This window comes from Castanea sativa, chromosome 4 (assembly GCF_040712315.1).
Source record: "Castanea sativa cultivar Marrone di Chiusa Pesio chromosome 4, ASM4071231v1".
NCBI classification, from domain to species: Eukaryota; Viridiplantae; Streptophyta; class Magnoliopsida; order Fagales; family Fagaceae; genus Castanea; species Castanea sativa.
Window position 1 is genome coordinate 11,219,318 of NC_134016.1, and position 26,030 is coordinate 11,245,347.

The 26,030-nt window shown below is 34.5% G+C and overlaps 1 protein-coding gene across 2 annotated transcripts; it reads left to right on the plus strand.

Moving 5' to 3' along the window:
- The first annotated feature begins 466 nt into the window (after window positions 1-466).
- Window positions 467-24,012, plus strand: LOC142631172 (isoleucine--tRNA ligase, cytoplasmic). Of its 2 annotated transcripts, none has more exons than XM_075805268.1 (28): window positions 467-932; window positions 1,281-1,434; window positions 3,210-3,275; window positions 3,726-3,869; window positions 5,046-5,266; window positions 5,413-5,578; window positions 8,423-8,536; window positions 8,889-8,986; window positions 10,017-10,095; window positions 11,222-11,380; window positions 13,057-13,146; window positions 13,615-13,748; window positions 14,102-14,261; window positions 14,432-14,515; window positions 14,673-14,885; window positions 15,438-15,563; window positions 16,650-16,787; window positions 18,228-18,331; window positions 18,430-18,493; window positions 19,667-19,755; window positions 19,883-20,024; window positions 20,982-21,045; window positions 21,128-21,195; window positions 21,583-21,705; window positions 22,424-22,489; window positions 23,217-23,328; window positions 23,521-23,612; window positions 23,733-24,012. In XM_075805268.1, exons 1-28 carry the CDS (start codon window positions 553-555, stop codon window positions 23,838-23,840), a joined length of 3,558 nt encoding a protein of 1,185 aa, XP_075661383.1. In that variant the 5' UTR covers window positions 467-552; the 3' UTR covers window positions 23,841-24,012. The 2 variants fall into 2 exon arrangements, with proteins under 2 accessions (XP_075661383.1, XP_075661384.1); XM_075805269.1 differs by having other exon boundaries at window positions 23,542-23,612.
- Window positions 24,013-26,030: the final 2,018 nt, after the last annotated feature.

Below are 26,030 nucleotides of genomic sequence, written 5' to 3' on the forward strand. Positions count from 1 at the left end.
GTGTCTGACAATTTATTTTACTTCAAGTACGCTCAATAATTTAGGCTTGGGTATATTAGATACCGTAACTTAGGCTTGTGATTTTTAATTGAAAAACACTATTTCCTTAACATAACCACAATAAATTCTTGATCCTCAAAAAAAAAAAAAAACCACAATAAATTATACTCCAGTAACAATCTAATCTAAAATAAATATTGTGGACTTAGCATTACATTTTTTTATTTTAACCAAAATTCCTAATCAAATTTTAAGACAAAATCTCTTTTTCAAAAAAAAAAAATTAAAACAAAAACTCAACAACGGGAGAGCGTCCAAAGTAACGGAACTGGAGTGGTCAACGGTACATGACTGGTTCTAAAGGAAAACCCATACCCGAATAAAAAAATCAAATTTGACCCGACCCGACCCGACCCGTAATTTTTGTCCAACTAAAAGAAAAAAAAAAAAAAAAACCAAAACAAAACCCACACTATATCCACCAGAGTCATTTTAGCGTCGAAACTCCAAAACCCTGATTCCTCTAACACAGCGCCATCCGCCTCCGCCACAATGGAAGAAGTATGCGAAGGCAAAGACTTCTCCTTCCCTAAACACGAGGAGGAAATCCTCCGCCTCTGGACGGAGATCAAGGCCTTCGAGACTCAGCTCGAACGGACCAAAGGCTCGCCGGAGTACGTTTTCTACGACGGTCCGCCCTTCGCCACCGGACTCCCTCACTACGGCCACATCCTCGCCGGCACCATCAAGGACATCGTCACTCGGTACCAGTCCATGAACGGCTTCCATGTCACTCGCCGCTTCGGCTGGGACTGCCATGGCTTGCCGGTCGAGAACGAGATCGATCGCCGGCTCAATCTCAAGAAACGCGAAGAGGTTTTGAAGCTAGGGATTGATAAGTACAACGAGGAGTGCCGAAGCATTGTCACCAGGTTCTTCAATTCAATTCAATTCAAATTCTTGTTCATGCGTTTTTGATTAGCATATGAAGGCATTTAAATTTTTTTATTTTTGAAATAATAATTTGAAGTTTTTTCTGTTCATAATGAATTAAAGATTCACTTTAATTATCAAATTAGTTCATAAAGTTGAAATTTTGTCCATTTAGCAACTCAATTTTGTTAGCAAAATAAAGGCATTGAATCATTCTTATTTTAATTTTCAAAAATTACTAACAAATAATAAGATGTTTTATAAATGTCTAAACTTGGCTCATTTTTAGGATTAAATTGACAAACATTGAATCTTGAAGGTATTGATGATGTATTTGGTATTGGTAGGTATGTGGAGGAGTGGGAGAAGATAGTGTGGAGGACAGGGCGGTGGATTGACTTCAACAATGGGTACAAGACCATGGACTTGAGCTTCATGGAGAGTGTGTGGTGGGTCTTTGCCCAACTTTATAAAAAAGATCTTGTTTATAAGGGTTTCAAGGTCTGTATTTTTCTTGATCTGTTGATCTTTGAATTTTCTTGTTTTTTGTTATTATCAGTTTCTCTTTTAAAGAATTTGGTAGGTACTAGTGAAACTGTTAACTGTTAAATATGTGCTTCTTCATATTCTAATTTGGGCAATGGCTTTCTTATTGAGTTGACACGTAATGAATTTTTAATGAAATTTTTGGACTTCATTCTGAGTTCCTTTGGATGTGATATGATGGTTTCAATAATATGATGGTTCGCTTTAATGTAGCTGGATAGGTTTAGTACTAGGAAGAAGTTGGTTTTTTTAAAAAAAAAAGTTTTGAAGTAGTTATTTAATTTATGCTGGCAGTCAGTGATACTAGAAAGTTATAATGTCTGTGTTATAATTTCTCATATGCAAATGAGCTGTAGTTCAAATTGGCATCTTCTCTCCTTGTAAGAGAGGGTGCAATTTCAACTCAAGACCCATTACGGGCTTGTGGAAATTACCAACAAATAAGCCTCTGCCACATGTATGTTTTTCTCCATTCTATTTTATTTTATTTTCTACCACATGGATCCTCATCAACCAAGCCTTTCTTAAATGGCATTTTTTTTTTCTCTACCTATTTTTTTGTGCCCTCAACTTGAGTCAAAATTATTTCTTACTTGTGCGTTAATTGCTCTCCTTTGAACATGTCCAACCCATCTCAAGCAACTCTCTCTCATCTTTTATTGCTATGTCCACAAAATTTTCACAACAATTTACAACAAATCCTAAATGAGAAGTTGTTATTGGAGGGTAACAAAGTGATATCATTGGTGGGCCAAGATTAGAAATTGTAACAACTTGTCACCTAGGATTTCTTACGAATGGTTGTGAAAATGTTTTGAATATAGCATTACTCTTTCATCAATAGGGGCTTCTCCTATCTTTAAGTGATTTTCCTCATTCTAAGTCCTATCTTTCAATGAATTTTCACTTATCCATCTTAGCATTCTCATTTCAGCTGCACTTATTTTTTGAATATTTCTTCCTAATGGCTCAACATCCAGTACCATATAGTATAGCTGGTCTTGTAGCAATCTTCTAAAATTTTCCCTTTAACTTAATAGGTATTTTACTTTACGATCACGATATTTTTACATTATCTACAATCTCTCAATTTTTATGAATCATTTATTCTCGATGATCACACAATATCTTTAATGCGCTTCTCCATTGCATGTACACTACTCTTACCCTATGATTCACTTTATCAACAATCTCTCAATATTTTGGATTATTGATCCAAGATATCGAATGTTCTCCCTCATTCCTATGTGCTTCTCCACTTCTTATATTGAATCTTTATGAATTGCATTTTCTAGGACTAAAAGAGATTTAAATTGAATTTTTATATTATTTTTAAGTATAAATAAAACTTATTATTATTATTGATAAATTACTGATTATACCAAAATCTTAAGTTATCTGAAAATGGTGAATTTAATCATAATAAAAATTCTAACATTTTTTTCCTCACTTGTGGGCTTGAACCCCCCACCCCCCTAATATAAAGGATACCCAACACGCGGAATTACCATTTTATATGGGAGGTAGAGTGGAGACAAGTTGAAGCTCGTGACAACTTGTTCTGATATCATGATAAATTACAGATTATCTTTAAAGTTCAAGCTTATTAGGATTTTGTGAATTTAATTATTAAACCATAATTCTTACAATTATTATGGTTTTGGGTGATGGTGAGGTTTTAAAATTTTAAAGTGGACTCAATTTAATTGCTTGGATGTTGTGTTTTTCAGGTCATGCCATACAGCACTGGTTGCAAGACACCTCTATCTAATTTTGAAGCCGGTCAAGAATATAGGGTTTGTGATCTGAAACTTCTGTTTACCATTCATATGTGAGGCTTGGTTGCCGAACTAATGGTCTTTAGCGTTTATTTATAACTTGTTCTTGGTATGATGTAATTTTATTTATACCTTGTTCTGTGATTGCTTAGCCCCTTAGGAGTGAATGTCCTTGGATTATCCAGCAATTGGTTCTCATGGGTGGGGTTAGTTGTCCATAGGTTTTACTAACTAGAGGTGATTCCAAAGGACTCTTCTTTAGAAAGGTTCCCTACTTTCTTAAAAAAAAAAAACTTATTCATGATTGGTGGCCATGCCCAACCAGTCAAATTGGGGGAACTAGGTTCTAGCCACTCTTGTAGTAAACTATCATTTCGGTTTTAAAGCAATTATATGATCGATTTTTATACAAATTCTTGAACCTTGATATTATAGATTCAATTATGTAACATTCTTGGAGTTATACAGGATGTCCCTGACCCTGAAATAATGGTGACGTTTCCAGTAATTGGTGATCCACACAAGGCGGCTTTTGTGGCTTGGACAACAACTCCATGGACCCTTCCTAGTAATCTTGCCCTTTGTGTCAATGCCAATTTTGTCTATGTGAAGGTATGTTTAATATTTTTAATATGTTTAGTCAACTTATATGTGAGCTTCTGTGGTAGACTGTTAACACAGCTAGATGGAGTATTATGATATAAAATTTCCAAATTTACCCTTTAAATAAGATGATTATATTGGTTGTTGTTGGATTGGGTTGAAGGACTTATATTGGAAGGATTCTCCATTATTAACATTTATCCCAGCATAAAAATAAAAGATTCTTGGGTTTTTAAAATTGTGGGATTGAAGGTGGCTGTTTGAAGCTCTTCCTGTCTTTAACTTTTATTTAAATTTTTTCAATTTTTATTTTAATTATGTTTTCATATGGAAGCTGGGGTCCTTGGAGGCTCATGCCTTAAAGTGTCAGGCTTATGTGACTGCATTTGCATTAGATCTTGTTATATCTAAGATATTTGTGTTAGATCTTGTTATAACACAGGTTTGAGTCTCCCTACTTTGCAAATTTGGAATTTTATTTACCCTACCAAAAAAAAGAAAGATATATGGTGTTTATCAAGTTAATTGATAGTTCACAAATAAATAGATTGCCGAGCAGTATGTTTACTGATTATGTTTAAAGATTGTAAAGATTGCCACTCATTTTCTTGGCACATATTTGCCTGTTTTTGTTTATGGCTTTATTTAACATTGTTGTTGTATAATGGTATCCGTTTCATGTCACACACACACACATATATATAGCCTACAATATGTGGGAGTGTTCTGTTATATGTTATTTTGGTATCTAATTTGAGTGTTCTGTTATATTTGCCTTAAAAGTGTTAGATCTTGTTATATCTAAGATATTTGCATTAGATCTTGTTATAACACAGGTTTGAGTCTCCCTACTTTGCAAATTTGGAATTTTATTTACCCTACCAAAAAAAAGAAAGATATATGGTGTTTATCAAGTTAATTGATAGTTCACAAATAAATAGATTGCCGAGCAGTATGTTTACTGATTATGTTTAAAGATTGTAAAGATTGCCACTCATTTTCTTGGCACATATTTGCCTGTTTTTGTTTATGGCTGTATTTAACATTGTTGCTGTATAATGGTATCCGTTTCATGTCACACACACACACACACACACACACACACACATATATAGCCTACAATATGTGGGAGTGTTCTGTTATATGTTATTTTGGTATCTAATTTGAGGTGGAAAAGAATACCAGGTTCGCAACAAGTACTCTGGAAAAGTATATGTGGTTGCTGAATCTCGTTTGTCAGCACTTCCTAGTGAGAAACCCAAACCAAATGTTGCTAATGGATCTCTTGATGACTCCAAAAAACCCAATCCGAAGACCAAGGGACCTTCAACTGGTAAAACTGGAGATGCTGTGGATCATTTTGAAGTGTTGGAGAAAGTCTCTGGGGCTTCATTGGTGGGATTGAAGTGAGCACTACTGTTACTCTTTGCATAATTACTATTTGTCATCAGATTACTTCCAGATGATTACTACTGTTCTTGTGAATTCCTTTTTAGTAAAATATCATTATGGGGTTTTGGGGGTACTGAAACTGGAAGGTTGTGTACTGCAGGTATGAACCACTTTTTGATTATTTTAAGGAGTACTCTGACTCTGCATTTAAAGTTATTGCGGACAATTATGTCACTGATGACAGTGGTACGGGAATTGTGCATTGTGCGCCTGCATTTGGTGAAGATGATTATCGTGTGTGCATTGAAAATCAAGTGATAATCAAGGTCTTCTTTTTTATTTATTTTTAATTAAAGATGCACATAATGCTACACACTTGAGGTTTTGAAAATTTTGATTTAGTACCTTTAGATGAGCTTGTTTGTTTGAACATTTTTGTTTCACATTTTATTCCATGTCATCTTTTGTTCCCTCTCCCTTTCCTTCCTAAAGCCCTCCACTTTAGAATTGTCTAGTCATTGGACATTTTCCATACATGGTGGTTGTCTTTATTATCCTTTTATTTTTTTAATAAAAAACAATGTGCATATCTAAAGTACATTATATCGTGTATATTAAATGGGAGTCCATGGACCATCTTCTCTTACACTGTTTAATTGCTTGGGAGATGTGGAATCTTTCCATACATGGTGGTTGTCTTTATTATCCTTTTTATTTTAAAAAATAAAATAAAAACGTGTGTATCTTAAAGCACATTATATTGTGTAAATCCAATGGGAGTCCATGGACCATCTTCTCTTATACTGTTTAATTGCTTAGGAGACGTGGAATCTACTGTCATGTCTATTCAGAGTTGGTTGGGTAATGCCTAATTCAGTGACTGTTGTGTTGGGTTCTCAGAGTAGGAGTTTAGAAAAACTCAACAATGGGAAAACTTGGATGGCTGGTTTTAATGCCTTGTGTGATGTCTTTGGAAAGTGGAATATTCATACATTTGAGGAAAGGGAGCTGCTGGTACCACATATCAAGTTTTCTTTTCTCAAGACTTTAGACAAGTAGACTTCAAATTCCGTTGGTTTCTCCATGCTTCGCTTCATAGACGTTTAGGTGATTTATATTTTTGATGTTAATTTCTTTGTTTGATTTTTGTTTTTTTTTTTTGTTTTGTTTTGGGGGCGGTCTCTCTCTTCGTATACCCCTTTGTACCAAGACAATGCCTCTTTTTGTGCTTTTCTAATGTCATTAAAATACTTATATAAAAAAAAAAATCATATTGGATATGTATGAAAAAATGAGTTGAATTGCATTAGTTGCAGATATAAAGTATGTCATACTGGAACAACTCCAACAAACTTTCTTTGGAGTGGGTTGGGGAATGAATCAAATTTCCATTTGGTGAATTGGTCTAAGGTTTGTGCCCCTCTTCAGTATGGCGGAATAGCTGTTAGGAGTTTGAGACATTTTAATGAAGTATCATTAGGGAAATGGCTGTGAGATTTGGGACTGAAAGAGATGTGTTTTGGAGGGTGATAGGGGTTAAGTATGGGAGTGAGGGGTGAGACAGGTAATCTTATCTTGTTACTAGTCCTTATGGTGTGAGTCTGTGGAAGACTACCACAGTTGGCTGGCCTTCCATTTCTCGTTATATTTAGTTTGAGGTTGGGGATGGGGCTAGAGTGAAGTTTTGGCAGGATGTCTGGTGTGGGGATAGCCCGTTGAGAATGTGTTTCCTAGAGCTGTTTGCAATCAGTTAGAATAAGGAAGCTTGTGTGGCTGATCTAATGTAGTTCTCTGATGGGGTTCTATTTTGGGATTTGAAATCATTGAGAGCTATATAGGATTGGGAACTGGAGTCTCTATCTAGTTTCATGGATATTATCTATGGGGTCTCATTGAGGGGTTGGGGGAAGACAAGATGTGTTGGCTGCCAACTAGGAAGAAGGGGTTTTGAGGTTAGTAGCTATTACTGGGTTTTGGCTTGTGTTAGTGATTTTTCCTTTCCTTGGAGGAGCATTTGGAAGCCAAAGGTCCCCTGCAAAGTGGTTTTCTTTGTTTGGATTGTAGCTTTGGGGAATATTTTGATGATTAATAACTTGCAGAAAGAAAAGTTTTGATATTGGATTGGTTTTGTGTAAAAGTAATGGGGAATCAGTAGACCACCTCCTACTTCATTGTCGTATTGCTGTTGAGTTGTGGACTTTGGTGTTCACTTTGTTTGGTGTTCATTCTATAATGCTGAAGACTCTGGTTGAGCTAGCTTGTTGTCAAGGAAAGTTTGGGCTTCATCACAATAGTTTTACTAGGAAGGCTGTCCCTCATTGCTTGATGTTGTCTATTTGGCAGGAGAGAAACAACCTGAGCTTTGAGGGCACTGAAAGGACAGGATGAGACCTGAAAATTTTCTTCCATAAACATTTAGATTGGATGACAGTTTTAGGTAGTCATTCTATTGTTTTTGTTAATGCTTTGATGGGTGCTTGTAATTTGTGTGTGTGACTGTATTTGTTCCCAGTTGTATACATCCTATATAATTAGGTCTCTTTTTTGGTTTCAATAAAATTTCATTATTTATAAAAAAATAGAGCACATTATACTCATACAAAAATCATCTTGAAAATCACCTGGTTCCTGTTAGTGATGTTGCTTTGGTGAAGTTTGATGCTCTGTTGCTCTGATTTCATGATGGGAATCTGCCATCATCTATGCACTTCAGTTTTTTACATCCCAAAATGTAGTCCTCTTTGAAAAGTCAAATATATAAAATTTCCCTCTTACCCTTTATTTTATTTAAAAAGTCAATATCATTCTTCTCGTGTATAAATCAATGAGGGAAGAAACTTGTACCTTTTAACTGATATACAACTCATTAAATGGTGTTTCCTTAAAAAGTTGGATTTTCTAAACAGGTCCAACAATTTGGGACGGAGGTAGTATTACTTATGTTGTTTAATGAGCAATTTGAAATACTCACCCTCTGCCCCCAAATATGTTGCAACTGAAATTTTATTACTTTTGCTCGTCTGTTTGTTCTGGTGCACTCTATGTTTTGCATTATATTTGGGAGGTTTCATTAATGTTTAAATCCCCCAAGAAATTTGTTCACACACACTTGAATTTTCTGTCCTGTCTTGGAGATACTTCATCCTTTGCTTTGTTTTGTTCTATTGTAGGGAGAGAACTTAATTGTGGCTGTTGATGATGATGGCTGCTTTACTACAAAAGTTTCTGATTTCAGTGGGCAGTACGTGAAAGATGCAGATAAGGATATTATTGAAGCAGTTAAGGTATGGTTCAGATGTATTTGATTATGAGAGTGCTTAGAGGATAACAACAATAATATTTGTGTGCGTGAAAACTCTGAAAACATTGTTGACAGTTGTGTCATTATTCAATTCAATACTTATCTTGTAACTGTACAAATCCCTTTATTTCTTAGTTCATGTCCTAAATCTTGTATTTGGATGTCGATGAATGAAAGATTAAAGTATCATTGTCAACAAAAGTTCAAAAGAAAAGTTTGAACCTGAAAACAAAGTTATGTTTTGGGTGGAATGCTATAAATTTTATACCCACTGTGTCATTTATTTGTTTTTCATCATTTTCTTTGTTATATTGTAATTTTTTGTATTTGCTCAGGTAAATGGTCGGCTTGTTAAGTTAGGAAGCTTTATGCATTCATATCCCTTTTGCCCGAGATCAAAAACTCCTCTGATTTATCGAGCTGTTCCAAGCTGGTAAGTGCATTTTTACTAAGTTTTTTGTTAACCTTGACTGCACTTATATTGTAGCTAGCTGTTTTGTTCCCAAATCCAATTCTCTCTGAACTGAATTTTTTTTTTTAAAGTCATTGGGTTATGTATAAGTTTTTGCACCCACTTCGTGAGGCTTCCAACCTTAAGCGGGTTCAATGGTTCAACTCCTCCCCTCTTGCACCCCCTGGGGCCACTCACTCGGTTACCATAAAATAATATTTCAAAAACATGTCTGATTTTCTAACAATTGCTGGTGTGACCCTATTCTGAAGGTTGGAAAATTCCGGCTATTGGGAACAGATGCTTAAATTTAATTTTTGCGTTGTTTTTCTATTCGTTGGTTTGTTGATGGAATCTTGCCAATATGGTGTTTTCTCCTGTACTTGATGCTGACATGGGAAGTCCTCAGAAATATTGGAGAGATAATTCCTACTAAGTTAAAATCATGGGAAGTTTCGTTCTGTAGGGATGTTAATGCTTACACTTTAAAATTTTTTAAAGCATTTTAAAAATAAATAACTTTTTGTGACTAATACTTTCATAAATAATAAATATGAGCTTGATCTTTAGTAGGTAATTGTTAAAGTAGAATGGATAATCGTGTTGACTGAATGGAAGATAGAAAAAAGCTAATGAGGGCTTAGCGCTACTCTGTGGGTGTGCAACTCAATTTTACTTTGTAAAACAATATATGTTGATAAAGTGGACTGTATTTGTTGACTTGTCATTGATATTATCCATCTTCTTGTGATGTGTTTTGATATCACTCAAGAGGTCGGATCTTTTCTTGTTGCTCCCTTTCTAGTATGCAGAGTAGTGCTTTCAGGACAGATTCTCAGGGAGTTGGGGAGGGATTGGGGATGTTACAGGCTCACGCAGTTACATTACTTAATATGATGTCTCTTTACTCTCATTTTGTTGTATTTCTTATCCTCCCTTTTCCTTATTTTGCGTTTCTATTTGTGTTTTTAACGTTTATTCTTCCTGATCAAGCTATTCTATATTTGTCCAGGTTTGTTAAAGTAGAAACATTGAAAGAGAAATTGCTTAGAAACAACAAGGAGACTTACTGGGTTCCAGATTTTGTGAAGGTATAGTATCTCCCTGCAACAATGACCGTGGCTGCTCAAAAAAAGCTGGCAGCCTTTTTAAGTCTACAATTGTTGAGTTTTAGATAGAATTTATGACGACACAATGTTTCCCATTAAATTTCTATATGCTAGCTATCATACAAATGTTGACAAACTGAAACTGGCCCAATCTGTTTGGCTTCTGAGAGTGTAATAGTTTGGCCTGGTTGCAATTTCTCTGCAACCTGACTTGTTGGATTTGTGTACAGGTTCATTTTTGTAATTAACTAATAATCAACCTGAAGACAAACCTGCACCTCACCTAGTTGTTTGCTCACCTAATAGTTTCTTAATTGACTAATTCCTGACTGTTTGAAATATATTTTTTCATATAACGAAGATAATGCGCATTGTTATACAAAGAAACTGCATATACCTTGTGATTTTCTTAAATCAAACTTGTCACCAGGATGTGATTGAATCCAACCAAAACAGCCCTAAACTCAAATCTCGCTCTCTAACCCCATCCCCATTCTCTGTACCTTTGCAATGCCACCTGTCACCTATGCCTCTCCAATGCTGCCATTGCCTCCTCCATCGTTGCTCCTGCGCCCATCAGCAGTGTCACTCTCTTCCCTTGTTTCTTCCTCTCTTAGCTGATCTCCTCTGGTCTCTTGTCTATCATCTTTTCACCAACCTTATTCTGTCATTTCATCTCATTGATACACTAGATCAGTCAATACCTTTGTCCAATTGTAATTAACTAATGGGGTGGACTAAAGAATATCTGTGGCTACAGTTTTGGTTACTCCTCAGTGTGTTATCAGTTATAATTAAACTGTGGCTACATTATAATGGTGCCCTTCTTGATGAATATATAGAGGTGTCATGGGCCCAAATATTTGGTGGTTAAGATTTCAGAAAATTAAACTACTTGATGAAAGTTGATTATTTCTTTCAGCTGAATTATGAATCTTTGATTTTCTTGAACTATTCTATGTTATAATTATAAACAAGTTACAGATTATTTTGGTGTCACATTTATTAATGTTGTGGATAATAGAGATAAGTATCCCCTGTTAGAAAATATGTAATAGATTTTTTAGTTGTTGTAACACCTGCTATGTGTTCTTTTGTCAAACTAAAGGAAAAACGGTTTCAAAATTGGCTGGAAAATGCAAGAGACTGGGCGGTTAGTAGAAGTAGATTTTGGGGTACTCCTCTTCCTATTTGGATTAGTGAAGACGGTGAGGAAGTAGAAGTCATGGATTCCATTGAGAAACTGGAAAAGCTTTCTGGTGTTAAGGTTTGATCTCTCTCTCTCTCTCTCTCTCTCTCTCTCTCTCTCTCTCATTATTTCTCATGGTTGATTAATTTTGTATCTTTATACATTAATGCATCCAACTTAGTATGAATTAATTGACTATTTCACTTCTCAGTTTTGTCATGTAGAAATTGAGTCTCTAATTGCTATTATTATTTAGAAAAAAAATTGTAATTATGCACAACACTATGAGATTAGGGGGAATTGTTGGAATTGAATTTGGGAAAACAATAATTTCAATAAAATATTTATTTCAATTTGCCCCGCCCCTTTCTGGTTTTGGGGGGTGTTTTACAAATTTTGCTTGTAACTAGCGTGCACTGGTTTCATATCAGTGACATCTCCTCCCACTAAAGAAGGGGAGCAGGGTATGGTTGTGGATTCATGACCTACTGGGATGCATGTATAACTTACCAAGACGCACACGCACGCACTCTATTCATACTGAAGTTGTGTTTGTGTGTATTAATGTTTTCAATGTCTTTGGACTTGGTACCTGATTTGACTTAAACCTAACATACTCCTAGCTGGACCCCTTTACTTATTGGTGATTTGAGGGAATGTCGGGCATCCTCTACTATGTCTCAATCATGATATTACAGAACCTTATCTTCTTGGTCTACTTTAATTATTCTTTTTGATGAACTTTCCATATAAACTGATACTTGTCTTGATGATAGTCCTCTCAGAAAGAGGTCATAGTACTCTTAAAAAGTGCTTATCATGGTTTATCTCTATATCTAGATATAAAGAAGTTTGACACCCCCCACCCCTTCCCTTTTTCCTCTAATTTTCTCATGTTTTGATCATTGTGCGATGATATATAGTTTCATGCTACATAGTTATTGTGATTGGTGATTTGAGATTGTTTTGTTCGCATGATATCTGGCATGAAAAGAACCCATTGGAGCTTTTTAATTTGATTGCCCTGCTGTTTCCTAAATATCATTGAGGAAGTTATATTTTACTGGCCAAGAGCCGTGTACTGTACTGAATTTAAATGATGCCTGAGATGTCTATGGAGCAGAATAATTGAGTAACACACACACACACAAAGAGAGGAAGAAGAAGAAAATAATTCCAAAATTAAGACGTTAAATCTATTTAGTAGATGTTAGAAGAGATGCAGGAATATGTTTTTCATGGAAGAGCATCAGTGTGTCATAGATAATCTGTAATATTTTTTTTTCTTGTACAAGAACCTTTTTGGATCTTAACAAAGAGCAGCACTTGTGCCATTGGGTAGTGGGTTGTTGGATGAGGAGCTTTGGTGGCACAGTGGCTGTAGTGTGGATTGCTGTCATGTAATTCTTATGCGAAATCTGGAGTGTAGAGTGGTTAAGTGGTTGATGTTGTTGCACTCCTTGTCTGTAAAATCATAATCTGGTTTTCTACGTGGCCAGGCAATGTCTTTCTTACTCGTGTTCTTTAGATGAACTTGATTTCTGTTGCCAATTTTTGTCTTTCTTGTCTTCTCCTTCATCCTTTTTTTTTTTTTTTTTTTTTTTTTTTTTTTTTTTTTTTTGTACAGAATATTGTGTACTTCCTGTTGAAAAATAAAAATAGAAGAGCCCAAAAAATGTTTTTGTCTTGATTATCTTGCCTTCTAGAGAATATTTGAAACCATGTGTGCTTATCTTAGTGTCTGCTTTCTACAGGCGGATGATCTGCACCGTCACAAGATTGATCATATCACCATTCCTTCTAAGCGTGGTCCTGAATATGGTCTGCTTCGACGAGTGGATGATGTAAGATTTTTGAATTGGGCTATCCAGTAGAGTGCCTAGGCTTAAATCATTGGTTTTTGCTGTTTCAATTGCATGGTTACATTTAGATGTATCACTCTGTACACACTTTAGTCTTGACCTCATATTTCCTCATTCAGAAGAATTAATAATGAAATGGAAGTGGTAAATGAATTGAAAGACATGCATTAGCAGTAGCATTACCTGTCCATACAAATGGGAGTTTCTCATGACATTGCAGCCATGTTGACTTGTGATGTTAATTATCCACTCCTATTGAGTCACAACTTCTGTATTTTCCCTTTTAAAATGATTGTCTCCCCTATCTATACAAATGGGTGTTTCTCATGTCATCTGTATTTTTCCTTCCAGCAAAGCCAATTAGTTATTCCTCTTTTTGGGTGATTTTGAACAGATATGCTAATTTGCTACATGGTTTTTTAATGTTAATATGTTGTTTTATCTTTTCAGGTGTTTGATTGTTGGTTTGAGAGTGGGTCCATGCCTTATGCTTATATCCACTATCCCTTTGAAAATGTTGAACTCTTTGAGAACAACTTTCCTGGGCATTTTGTGGCTGAAGGACTGGATCAAACTCGTGGATGGTTGGTTTCCTGCTTTTTAGTTGTCTATTTTATGATACTTGCCAGGTTCAGATATATATGAATCCTTGATTTCATGGTAGTTGTTGATGTTTCTGAATACCATGTCTTGATTGAATTTGTTACATCTGTTTACCTTACTTTCAAGAGTGGAGCATCAAACTTATTTAATCAAATCGTTGATATAATCCCTTCCTGTTTGATGGGATCTGTGTTCATCTTCTGATGATAGACTACTGAATATCTCAACTGCCTAGGAAGAATTTATTCTTATCTTCTGTGTACCAGTACTACACTTGAGGAAAATCTGTTTTTCCAAGCAGTTTACTTCTTTTAATGACTTTCTCATTCTGCAGGTTCTATACTCTCATGGTGTTATCTACTGCATTATTTGATAAACCAGCATTTAAGAACCTCATTTGCAATGGACTTGTCCTGGCAGAGGATGGAAAGAAGATGAGTAAAAGTTTGAGAAACTATCCTTCGCCACTGGAAGTCATTGATAACTATGGGGCTGTACGTTATTACATAATCCTTGTCTAAGTTGTCTTTTTTTTTTTTTTTTTTTGGTGTTATTATGTTTGATAAAGTTGGTTGTTCTAATTTGTTTTTCACTATTTTGATCCGCTTACTCAATCGTTGTTTCTCACTCATGCTAAGGCATATGTCCTATTTTCTATGTGCAGGATGCGTTACGATTGTACATCATAAACTCCCCAGTGGTGCGTGCGGAGCCCTTACGTTTCAAAAAGGAAGGGGTTCATGGTGTTGTGAGTATTGTGTTCCTTTTTATGTTAGCTTTTTTCCTTATAGTTCCATTTGATTTCAATTTCAGTAAGCTTTAGTGATATCTATTTTGTGTATTTTTATCTTGTTATGCTCTAATTGATCCGAATCTCTCTTTCCTATGTTTTTATTTCTTCCCAGGTTAGGGATGTTTTCCTTCCTTGGTACAATGCATATAGATTCCTTGTTCAGAATGCAAAGAGACTTGAGGTTGAGGGGCTTGCACCATTCATTCCTGTTGATCAAGCCACTCTTCAAAATTCATCTAATGTGCTTGACCAGTGGATCAACTCAGCCACACAGTCTCTTATTTATTTTTTCCGCCAAGAAATGGATGGTTATCGCCTTTACACGGTTAGCTGTCTATTTGCTGTTACTTTGTAGTGGATACTTCATGCTTAGCCCTTGAAAAAAAGGACCATTGCATTTAGAACACAATGAATCATTGTCTGAAGTGAATTTTTGGTACTAATTATAGAATAGTTGTTTTTTGTGCATAGGAAGTGATAAATTGCAGGACAAATGCATGGAAGAAGAATATATAAGAGAATTGGCTAAAATGTTCATCAAAATAAATTCTACTTTCTTTTATGTTGTGATATGATCTGTTTTTTGTGTTCTGAGAATTTTGGTTTGTATGGAAATGATGTTGATGTTTTCAGGTTCTGAAAGAACATTTTGGTTGGTATTAGAATAAATTTGATAAAGCACAACAATAATATAAAAAGTAATTCTATGTATATATTTTTTGAACTAGACAAGTATTTTGGAATGGCAATGAGAACAACATTGTCAATAGTACATTATCAATATCATGTGGGCTCTGCGAAATTAATGGTGGCTTGTATATATGTTTGTTTGTATTGAAACCAAATTCAGTTTTTAATGGCTCTATTAACTGTTCAGGTGGTTCCATATCTCTTGAAGTTTCTTGACAACCTTACAAACATATATGTCCGGTTCAACCGTAAGAGACTTAAAGGTCGTACTGGTGAAGAAGATTGTAGGATGGCGCTTTCAACTCTTTATAATGTATGATGGCGGTAACATATATCCTTTTTTTCTTTTTTTTGAAGCAGTCATTTTGGATTGCATGCCATTACGTGACCTACAGTGTCATCTTACAATCAGTCCAGTTTTATGTGGTTTGTTTTATTTATGGTCCTGATACTGCTAGTTGGTCCCTATTCCAATTGGCGGAGTCCCTGTTGCTATTGTGGTTTTATCCAGTAATCCCCATTATTTTAGTTACTGTGCCAGTTGTCTATCTACTTTGCATAGTTAATTTCATTTTTTAAGTACAATATGGCTCATCAGCTAGATGTTTCATTTTACAGATTAGTTTGCAAATTGCTTGCCTGGACATCCTGTAGATTTTTGTTGAAACATGAGCCATCTCTTTTATTAGTAAAAAAATTTGAATTTGTGAAAATATTTACTAGTCAAACTAAAAAATTAGTTGGGTATATTTTGTAAAGCACAAGAAAACTATATAAAATGCTATATTTGGATTTTATATTATGAGTAATGCTATGGACACAACAAAAAGCCACAACAATTTAAAACATTCCCAAATTAGCATGCCACATCATTGAAAAAGTTTACTTGTCAGGGTGCAGCCTAGTGGTTAGATCCCCGAAGTAATAGGCTTGAATTTGAAACAAGCTGTTTTTATGTATAATTGTATCTGAGCTTTCTGGTCATTCAGTAATTTATTCTCATCTACAAGCATAATATTATGAGTGCTTTTTTTCTTCTTTTCTCCTTCACGAGGGGATGTAAATCTTTCCTTTACCTAGATAAATGCTTATTCTGTACTGAATCTCTTCCTGATTACTATTTAATTATTGGAGAACTTGATTTGGATGGGTAACTTCCAGTCTTACCATTAAAGAAAAGGATCTAAACTCAAGTCTTGCTCCTGCTTCTGTTAATTGATACAGCTTGTAATTTGGGAGCATTGAAATTGTTCTAGATTAGGGACACTCTTGTGTCACATTTCCAAGTGTTCTATTTCTGCTTATTCATATTTTGGTGCAACGTGCTATTTAGCTATTTAGGAAATGCCTGGCATCATAACATTCACTTATGTTTTAGGTCTTTTTATGTGTTTTTTAGGTCCTTCTAGTTTCATGTAAAGTGATGGCACCATTCACACCATTCTTCACTGAAGTTCTATATCAAAATCTTCGAAAAGTTACCAATGGGTCAGAGGAAAGTATTCATTATTGCAGATTTCCTCAAGAAGAGGGGAAGGTATGGATTACTTTCATTTGGGTGATTTCCTTCTAATGTTTCCCTCTTCCTCGTATTCCATATTCCTCTCCTTTTTAAAAGTATGGGTTCTATTCTTTCCTCTATTTTTGAAGGGTTGATCAGGATTAAGTCATGTATGCTGGTCATATCTAACTCATTTTTTTTTCTAAAATTGTTTTTGGTTATTCAGGCCATGAAATTAATGTTAAATTGGATATCTGCTCTGAATGATCTTTCACCTAACTTATTCACAGTACAATCCCATTATTTTGAATTTTTTTTAAAATCTTCTGGCTGAAATTCAATAAATGTTATATTTTTAATTTAAATTATTAGCTTGTCTAGTATTATTAGTACAGGCGCTGGTGAGCTGTAGACCAACTGCATTCCATCCTTGGTAATGAGTGAGACTGCGGGTTTGTTCTGTTTTGGGTGCATGAGTTGACATTAAATAAACAACAAAAATGGTAGTAAAGGATCATAATGAAAATTCTAGTATCTTCCCCCTATGCATGAGTTTTCCATTATCAGGCAGATTTTTTTATCACACCACCAAAATCATGAGACCAATTTATCCCACTAATTCAGACTTGATAAAGGCCATGGCGTTGAAGTCGATGAAGCAAAACTAGAACTGTAAAAATTGACATTTCCCCTCAAAAATTTTAGTGCTGTTAAAATTAATAATTGATAAGGAGAGTCTTGTGATTCTTCTACTTAAATACTTAAAATGTGGGTCTAACTTTGATCTTGGTGCGTAAGAGGGTAGTTCTACCTGATTGGTGGAAGAATTGGTTTGTTAAGTGGAGTATAATGTTGAATGTGATCCCTCTTTGCTTAATGTGGGTAATTTGGCGAGAAAGAAACAATCATACATTTAATGATGCTTAGGTCTCTGTTTCTGTGCTGAAATCATTGATGGTATGGTTGTTGTTTGGGTGGGCTTGAACATTTGGTACTAGTGTACATGTTCTGTTTTGGACTTTATTGTTTAGATTGTAATTATTAAGCATTGTGTACAAGAGGTGATCCTCTTATCTTATAAAGCTGTGTATTACTTAATAAATTCTCTCTCTTGACAATCTTTATGGAGGCACGAGATTGCCATGTGGTGATGCTCCATAAATATCATCACCATTTCATAACAAGTGAACTCCTTAAAATAAAATAACATGTATCTACTGCGCCAACAGTTTTCCCAAAATTTGTGCCATTTGTTTACAGAGTAGTACTTACAAACAATTCGAGAGAGCCTTAATTCCAACTAGTTTTTTCAGCTTTTTTCCTTTTATGCCTATATAAAAAAAGTTTTATTGAGATCCTGGTACTGATTTAATTTAGCGTTTCTAGCTAATTCTGATGTTGAACTGATTAACTTTTAGCAACTTCTGAAACCCTGCTATTGCATTCCTTTTCGTTCTTTTTTAATTCTTTTCTCAGAGGGGTGAACGAATTGAACAAAGTGTTGTGAGGATGATGACTATTATTGATCTCGCCCGCAACATTCGTGAGCGTCACAACAAACCTCTTAAAACACCACTAAGGTTAAGCTTGTCTCTTGTTGCTTCTGCTGTTTCTTTGAGTTCATGTTCTCATATATGTCACCCTCACTATTGTTTTATTGTTTTCCGAGCAACTGCAGGGAGATGGTAGTAGTTCACCCTGATGCAGACTTTCTTGATGACATAGCTGGAAAGTTAAGAGAGGTATACATGAATAATGTCAATTTATATTGGACTTCTGTTTCTTTGTAATTGTATTTAGAGTTAGTTGACCTACTTTGCTTCTAATAAATGCTATTTTTTCTAGTAGTATCTCCTATCTAATCATATTTAGTAGCCTGTAGCCTGTTACTCGTATTGGCATTGTTGTATGTCTAAATAAGTCCTTGGTCTCTATTAGAAGGTAAGCTAGTTTATTTTACTGTATTTTCTGATTTTATTGTCAGTCCCTACCAAATGTTCATCTAGAATTCCTCCAACTTCCTTTTATTTTTCTGTTTTTCATTTTTAAAGAGTTTGGGTGGCCATTTGTATTGAATAAAAGTGGTCCCATGCCGTTATTTTTATTAGTTTTTACATTGTAGACTCCTGAGGTTGTGTTTGGTGAGCACTTCATCCAAGCTAAATTTCAGTTCTCTGGTATAACATAGCATGACTGATGCAGAATGTCTTAAAGGTTTTTATGGGAATGGACTTATTCCATGTCGTACAAGTTGGTTAGGTCTGATCGATTCATTTCCTTCAAGTGAAAAAAAAGGGACTATTGAGTTTAGTTACCTTAACGTATGCGAAAGTATTTAAATGATTGGTTTTTAGGTTTTCCAAACATGTTTAAAAAAAAATTTTAAAAGTACAATTTGACACCGTTTAAATTTTAGAAAATGAAACCAAAGAGGTTCTTCTGATGACTTGAAGCATGGAAAAGGAGGGAGTTTTAAGTATGAGAAAATTTCAACATTATATTTGTCCCATTAAGTTTATTGGTTGCTAATTTGCTGTTACACCATTGGTGAAACTTGGAAGGCTTAATTCATTGATATCGGGATGCAAACTAGGAACTAACCTTGAAAGACACTCCTGCGAAATTTATTGTGTATTTTTTTTTTTTAATTATACATCATTTTTTGTTGGTGCAAAATGTTGGCTTGCATATTGCTCTGGTTTTTTCCTGCTCAATAAATACAATAGCTTGTCATTGTATGCAATGGATCACTGTTATTAATAGGAAAACTACACAAACTATGGTTCTTGTTTATGTAGTTTCACTTACTGGGTTGTGTGCTCTTTCTTGTCATTCTTGTATGTTTCTATCAACCCTTCCCCAACTTCTGCAACCAGTGTTGCCATTTGATTTATTTATTTCCATTTGCTTTGCAGTATGTGCTAGAAGAACTTAATGTGCGTTCTCTCGTGCCATGCAATGATACCTTGAAGTATGCTTCTTTACGTGCCGAACCTGATTTTAGGTATGTTCATTGTTTCAACACTTGTGAAAGGCAAGGTATTTGTGTTTTGTACCTATCAAAAAGAAAAATAGAAAGGTATTCGTGTTTTGTGCTTTTGTTTGACTTCCAATCTATTGTTTTCTTCTAGTGTATTAGGTAAGCGGCTTGGAAAATCTATGGGAGTAGTTGCCAAGGAAGTCAAAGCCATGTCACAGGAAAATATTTTAGCCTTTGAGAAAGCCGGGGAAGTTACTATAGCAGGTCATTGTTTGAAGCTAACTGATATTAAGGTACTAATCCTTTTTTTGTCTAAAACAATATATCATCAATATCTCTGTAACAATCTGTTGAGAGTCATGTTTAAATACTGGTCATGTGTGTGCGTGTATGTTTTGCCTTGGCAACATTTGATTCTTGATGCTGTTGAATGGCTGGCAAAATAACAATAGTATCATTTAATACCTTGGAAGTTCAATATGTTCCTTGGAAAAAGTGACCAATGGCTCAAAAATAATAACCTTGGTCTAACTATTGCTTCGATTTACACTAGCATAAATGGTGGAAACAATTTCATCAGAGATGCAATCTAACAAACTTGGAAGGAGTTTGTATGTATTTCCCTGGTCATCTTAGTGGAAAGTAAGGTAAAATTTTGTTTGGATTTCAATTTGAAGGTTCCTTTAACTTAAATAAATGTTTGACCACAAAGCTTAACAAAGCATTTTTATAAGGATTTTTATCTTTATTTTTATTTTGTTTTGGGAAAGGATGATAAGTAATGTTTGAGCAAGAAGCTTAACAAAGTATTGATTGTCTTTACACCTAACGTTACCTTTTTTTTTTTTTTTTTTTTTAACTTTATTATAAAAAATATACTTTCGACTAGCTTAAGGTTTAAGAAATATACAAGTGCTAAATGGGTAGTCCTAGCTACTTAGTAATGTTTAGGTGACACTAGGTTGATTTATAATGGAGATAACAATACTATTCCCTTCCCATTCAGTGGGGATGGACTACCTTGGGTTGGTCATGGCTTATATATAGGAAGAAGTATTTTTGATCTCTTACAACATGGGTGGGTCCCACACGTGTGAGGGTGGTCTCATGAGATACATGGGTGGGTCCCACATGTGAGTGGGTGGTCTCATGAGATACTGACTCCATTCCTGGTGTCTTTCATTTTATGTAAGGAGTGAAGGGCTGCAATTGTGTTAACATATCAATTTTGTCACCTTATTAATTTTCAGGTTGTTCGGGATTTCAAACGTCCTGATGGAATGACAGAGTTGGAGATTGATGCGGCTGGAGATGGTATAGATTATTGATGATGTCTAATATAATTTATGATGTGACTATAGTGTTGACTTTACATAATCTGCATTCAATGGTTCAGGTGATGTTTTAGTGATTTTGGATTTACATGCGGATGAGTCATTGTATGAGGCTGGTGTTGCTCGTGAGGTAAATTCAAACCATTGTTATGCTTATACATGCTGTGTTTATCCATTCTAGTCATGTAGCTTACATCAATTTTTTGTCGTGGAGTATATAGTCAACACTGATAATAATTTTAAAAAAAAAGTATGGATAGGCAATGCTAATTAACAAACAAAAAACTAGTATGTATGGGTCAACACTGATTAAAAAGAATGACTACCATGTATAGTCAACTTGTTTGTTATGTTATAATGACATGCATTTGTAAGTGTCCTTTAGACTATGATGTTGTTGAGGTGCTTCTTTAAATTGTTTGTGTTAGTATTCATTGAAGTGCTTGTGTGTAATGTATTGTAATACAGAAGTGGAACGTTTTCGATGATTGAATATATTAAAAATTCTCCATTGTAGATTGTGAATAGAATTCAGAAGTTACGGAAGAAAGCTGCATTGGAACCTACTGACATAGTTGAGGTTTACTTCAACTCATTGGATGAAGATAAATCACTCTCAGAGCGAGTTTTGAATTCACAGGTAATATTGTCTTGTATATATATGAGGGCTTTCTACTTGAATTGTTAGTGATATGGGTTCTTCTTTCATCTAGTTGTTGGCTTGTTGCTTGAGAATTTATGTTTTTAACTTACCCAATAAAGTCTATCGTTCATTGGTTACTAGTTAAAAATTTGATATCGTCAAATTGCCAGAAATTGTGAAGGATTGAGTTCCACTACAACAGCATGTGGAATGTCTGCTGTCCTAGTTGTGCATGTGACTCCCTCTTGTGCCTTTGTTGTACATTTGTGTTAAAGAAGTGCCTCTCAATGTTTAGTTAAATGAGAATACTTTCCATGAATATTCTTATATGTCCCAGCTTTTGGGAATTTCTATATCACCTGTTTCTTTAATTACTTTGACATTAATAATAGGTGTTAGCTTCTGTCTATGTTGCTCCCCACCCCTGCTTTTCTTATTTTTTCAAAGTTCAAACGTTAAATTCCTTCCTTTTTAAAGGGATTTGATTGTTTTTTCCTTGCTTTGGGGTCAATGGTGTTTCCTACCAAGTATTGTGTTATGAAAAAAAGAAGAAAAAGAACTCACATGATTCCTTGTGTGCTTGCATATCTTTTTTCATAATTTGTGCAAATATAAATCTTAATGGTCTCACACTTATGTGTCATATCAACAATTGTCTGGCATGATTACCACTTATGCCCCATATTCATAGCTCAATTGTTTAATTTAATTGCAGGATTCCTACATTGCAGATGCGATTGGTTCCCATTTGCTTCCTTCTGCCGTGAAGCCATCACATGCGGTAAGTTGCATAGAATAGGCACTGCTTGTTTTAGTTTGAAGAGTCCTGATATTCTTTCTTTGTTCTTTGTGCTTTTAATCTTCTTTAAAACAAACCTTTTTTTTTTTTTTTGGTATAGATTAGGCACTATTTTTTTTCCTTGGAATAAACAATCAAAACCTGTTTCTGTTTTCTTTTTTTGGATTAAATTATATGGTACCTACCTCTCTACTTCTTTGGTGAAAAAACAGATTGAAAGATTGGGAAATGCAACAATTAATGGGGAACTGTAACTTCTTCTGTCTAGGTTTCTGATATAGCAAAAGGACATTGGTTAATTATGGAACTTGGATCACGCTAGATGTAGATTGAGTTTTCTTAATCATCTTTTATTCTTTTGTGAACATGATATATAAACAACATTGTTTCCTGATGGATCTGAGTTTAAGTTCCCACCATGGCATACTTGTGAATATTTTAGAGCTTGAAGGTTCAAGATGTAAATATGAATAGTAAATTACCATTCCATGGACAAATTGTCTCAAATGGTGTGCATAGCTTGTACCATGGATTAAATCTCCTGATTCGTCTTTCCTTTTTGTTGAACATACAAGAATGTTTACGGGGAATAATGAGTGCACAGAGTCAGTCCTTAAATGCAATTTAGCTACTATATTTTCTTCTGACAGCGGTCCGGCGTATGGTAAATTTGTACATTTTTGTTTTTTATGCATTGTGTAAATTGCAGGTCATTATTTGTGAGGAGAGTTTCCATGGGATTTCTGGAATGTCATTTGTCATCAGCTTGACAAGGCCTACACTAATGTTCAGTTTAGATGCAATTCATAGACTAAATGCAGGTTTGTTATATCTCTCTCTCTCTCTCTCTCTCTCTCTCTCTCTCTCTCTCTAAAAAGTAGAGCCAAAGCTCTCTTTAAAAATAAAAATGGACCCAAAAGAAAGAAAAATCCCCATGCGCTTTTGAACTACCCATGAATTTGTCTTTCTTTTTTGTTATCTTCTCTCTATAGAATGTTTTTCAATGGTTGCAGGAAATTCAAAATTTGCTCAAGGTCTTGAGACTTATTTGCTATCTAGGGATCATACAAATTTGAAGTCTGAGTTTCAACTTGGAAATGGAAAGGTCTGTTTGTGCTCTGTGAGCTTTTTTGCTTGAGTGACTATCCAAAGAAGTTTGTTTGACTGAAACACTTGGTATTAGTCTCATGGTCCTTACTTAATACCTGTTTTTTTTCCCCTGCAGATTACAGTCAATTGCATTGAAAATCTGCCTCCTGTTGATTTGGTATTGGGTGAACACCTTTTCTTGTCAGTTGGAGATTATTTTTCTGGGACAAAGAAATCTGAGTGACTTGATTCACGTTGAACGGTCTTTTTTTTTTTTTCCCTCCTTGTACTACACTTTTTGCCCAGGAAAAAATTGAGGGCACTTGCAGTCAGTTAAAATTATCATTTTTGTTGTTGTACATACACTACATGTATTAAAGGAAATTAATGCCAGTTGGTCTTATGCTTTGTTTCAATCGCTTTGCTGCTCAGTGCTTAATGTTGTTTATAATGTTAGACTGCATTATACATGTACAACCAAAAAGAAAACTGGTCCTAATGCTATTACTATTCGAAATTTCTTTTTTCTCTTTCATTCATCTTTAAAATAAAAAAGAAAGAGATGAAAAAGAACAGTGTAGCTTAATAAAATAGGCCAAAAATTCGTTATAATCTAATTCATCAGAGTGAGTACTAATTTAAAATAGATTTATTTTAAAAAATTAGAGTTTTCAGCATGGTTAGTGCATACGAGTGTAGGATCATCATCGATCCCTTTAGCTTTAGGAAATCATGATTTATTTATTTTTTCTCAGTATGTTGCTCAATCAGGGGACCTTACCTAAATATAAGATTCCCCCAATGGTTCTTCAACTATCATGGAGGAAAATAATTGATAAAAATACATAAATGGATGGCTTCTTTGATATTATGGAGTTGTGTTGTTGGAATGGCACCAGGAAAGTATTAGTGGATTTCTACGTAAATGCCTCTGACTATCAAAGATACACTGTTAAAAATTGGGACGCTTGAAAATAAAGATATCTTATATTCTATGGAGAAATTGCAGCTAAGCAGCTCTCTTTTTAAAAGCCCCCCCACCCCCAAAAATCAGCTACTATTAAACTCCATCTACGTCACCAGCAAGCCACATAGCTCCCCTCTACTCTATATTCTCCAAATAGTGATATGGAGACTCCCAGCTGTTTCAAATTGACTTAGCTGAGTCAGTAAAATTTAAATTTATTAAACAAAAACTAACTACTTACTCATCAGTTGGAATTGGAAAAATGATGCGGTTAACGGAAAATTATTGTGTACTTTTGGAGTACCATAAATGTGTATTCTCTCCTCTTACATGAATGGTAGATCTCACTAATTAAATTTATGGTAGGACCCACCATTTATGTAAGAGGAGTGAATGTGTATTTATGGTACTCCGAAAGTACTTAATAATTTTTCTGTGGTTCACAGCGATGATATTGTAATTTCTCCTAAAGAAGCTCTGTTACTGGAAAAAAAGGAAAAAGAAAAAGAAAAAAGGATTACACATCACTGACTCATTAAGAGCATTCACTGATATAAGTGCTAAAATGCTATATTTGCAACTAAAACACTAAAAAGTGGGTCACAACAAAAGTGCTATAGCTAAAAGAAATAACACCTTAGCTACAGTAAGCTGTTATTTTTGACAGCTTACTGTAGCTATATCTTATAAATAAATATATTATTCAATGCATAATCAAATTCAAAATTTTAATAAAGTTTTGAAGTTACGCAATAGAAATATGTTACTATTCTAAGCAAAATTGTTGGTTAAAGCTTTATACAAATTAATTATAACTCTTTTTTCTTAACACACACACACACACACACACACACACACAAACCTAACAGTACAAAGGGGAAAAAAGTAGATAAACTTTTTTTGAAAAAAGAAGTATTGTATTTATATTGTCATAATCTAACCTAACATCCCATCCAACATGTGAAAAATGAATAGATAAATAAAGAACTTAAAAATCTCAAAAAACACACTAATGAGATAAGAAAGAAAAGCAATACAAAATATTTGTAAATACTTAAAACAATTACTCAAGTATCTACAAACTTCATCTAATAAATACATAACTTGGTGCTAATTTGTTAAACAAAATATTTACAAACAGTGAAAGGAACCGTACAATGACCATCTTCTTCAATTGCACTAACTGTTCTTTATCATATTGTCCAGATTATTCTACTGTTTTCCAAATAAACTAAAACCTGACAACAATACAAATTATTGACATATTATAATATGATTGTTCCCCAAAGTAGGTCAACAACATTAAAAGTATTTAGTGTTGTAAAAATGATTAGAAAAATACTTGCATCAAGGAAAACATATGAATTAGTCAATAATAAGACAATGAGAGTACAAACCTCATAAAAAATCAAACTAAAAATGAAAAAAAAAATTTGAGAGAGAGAGAGAGAGAAATAACCTTTTTGT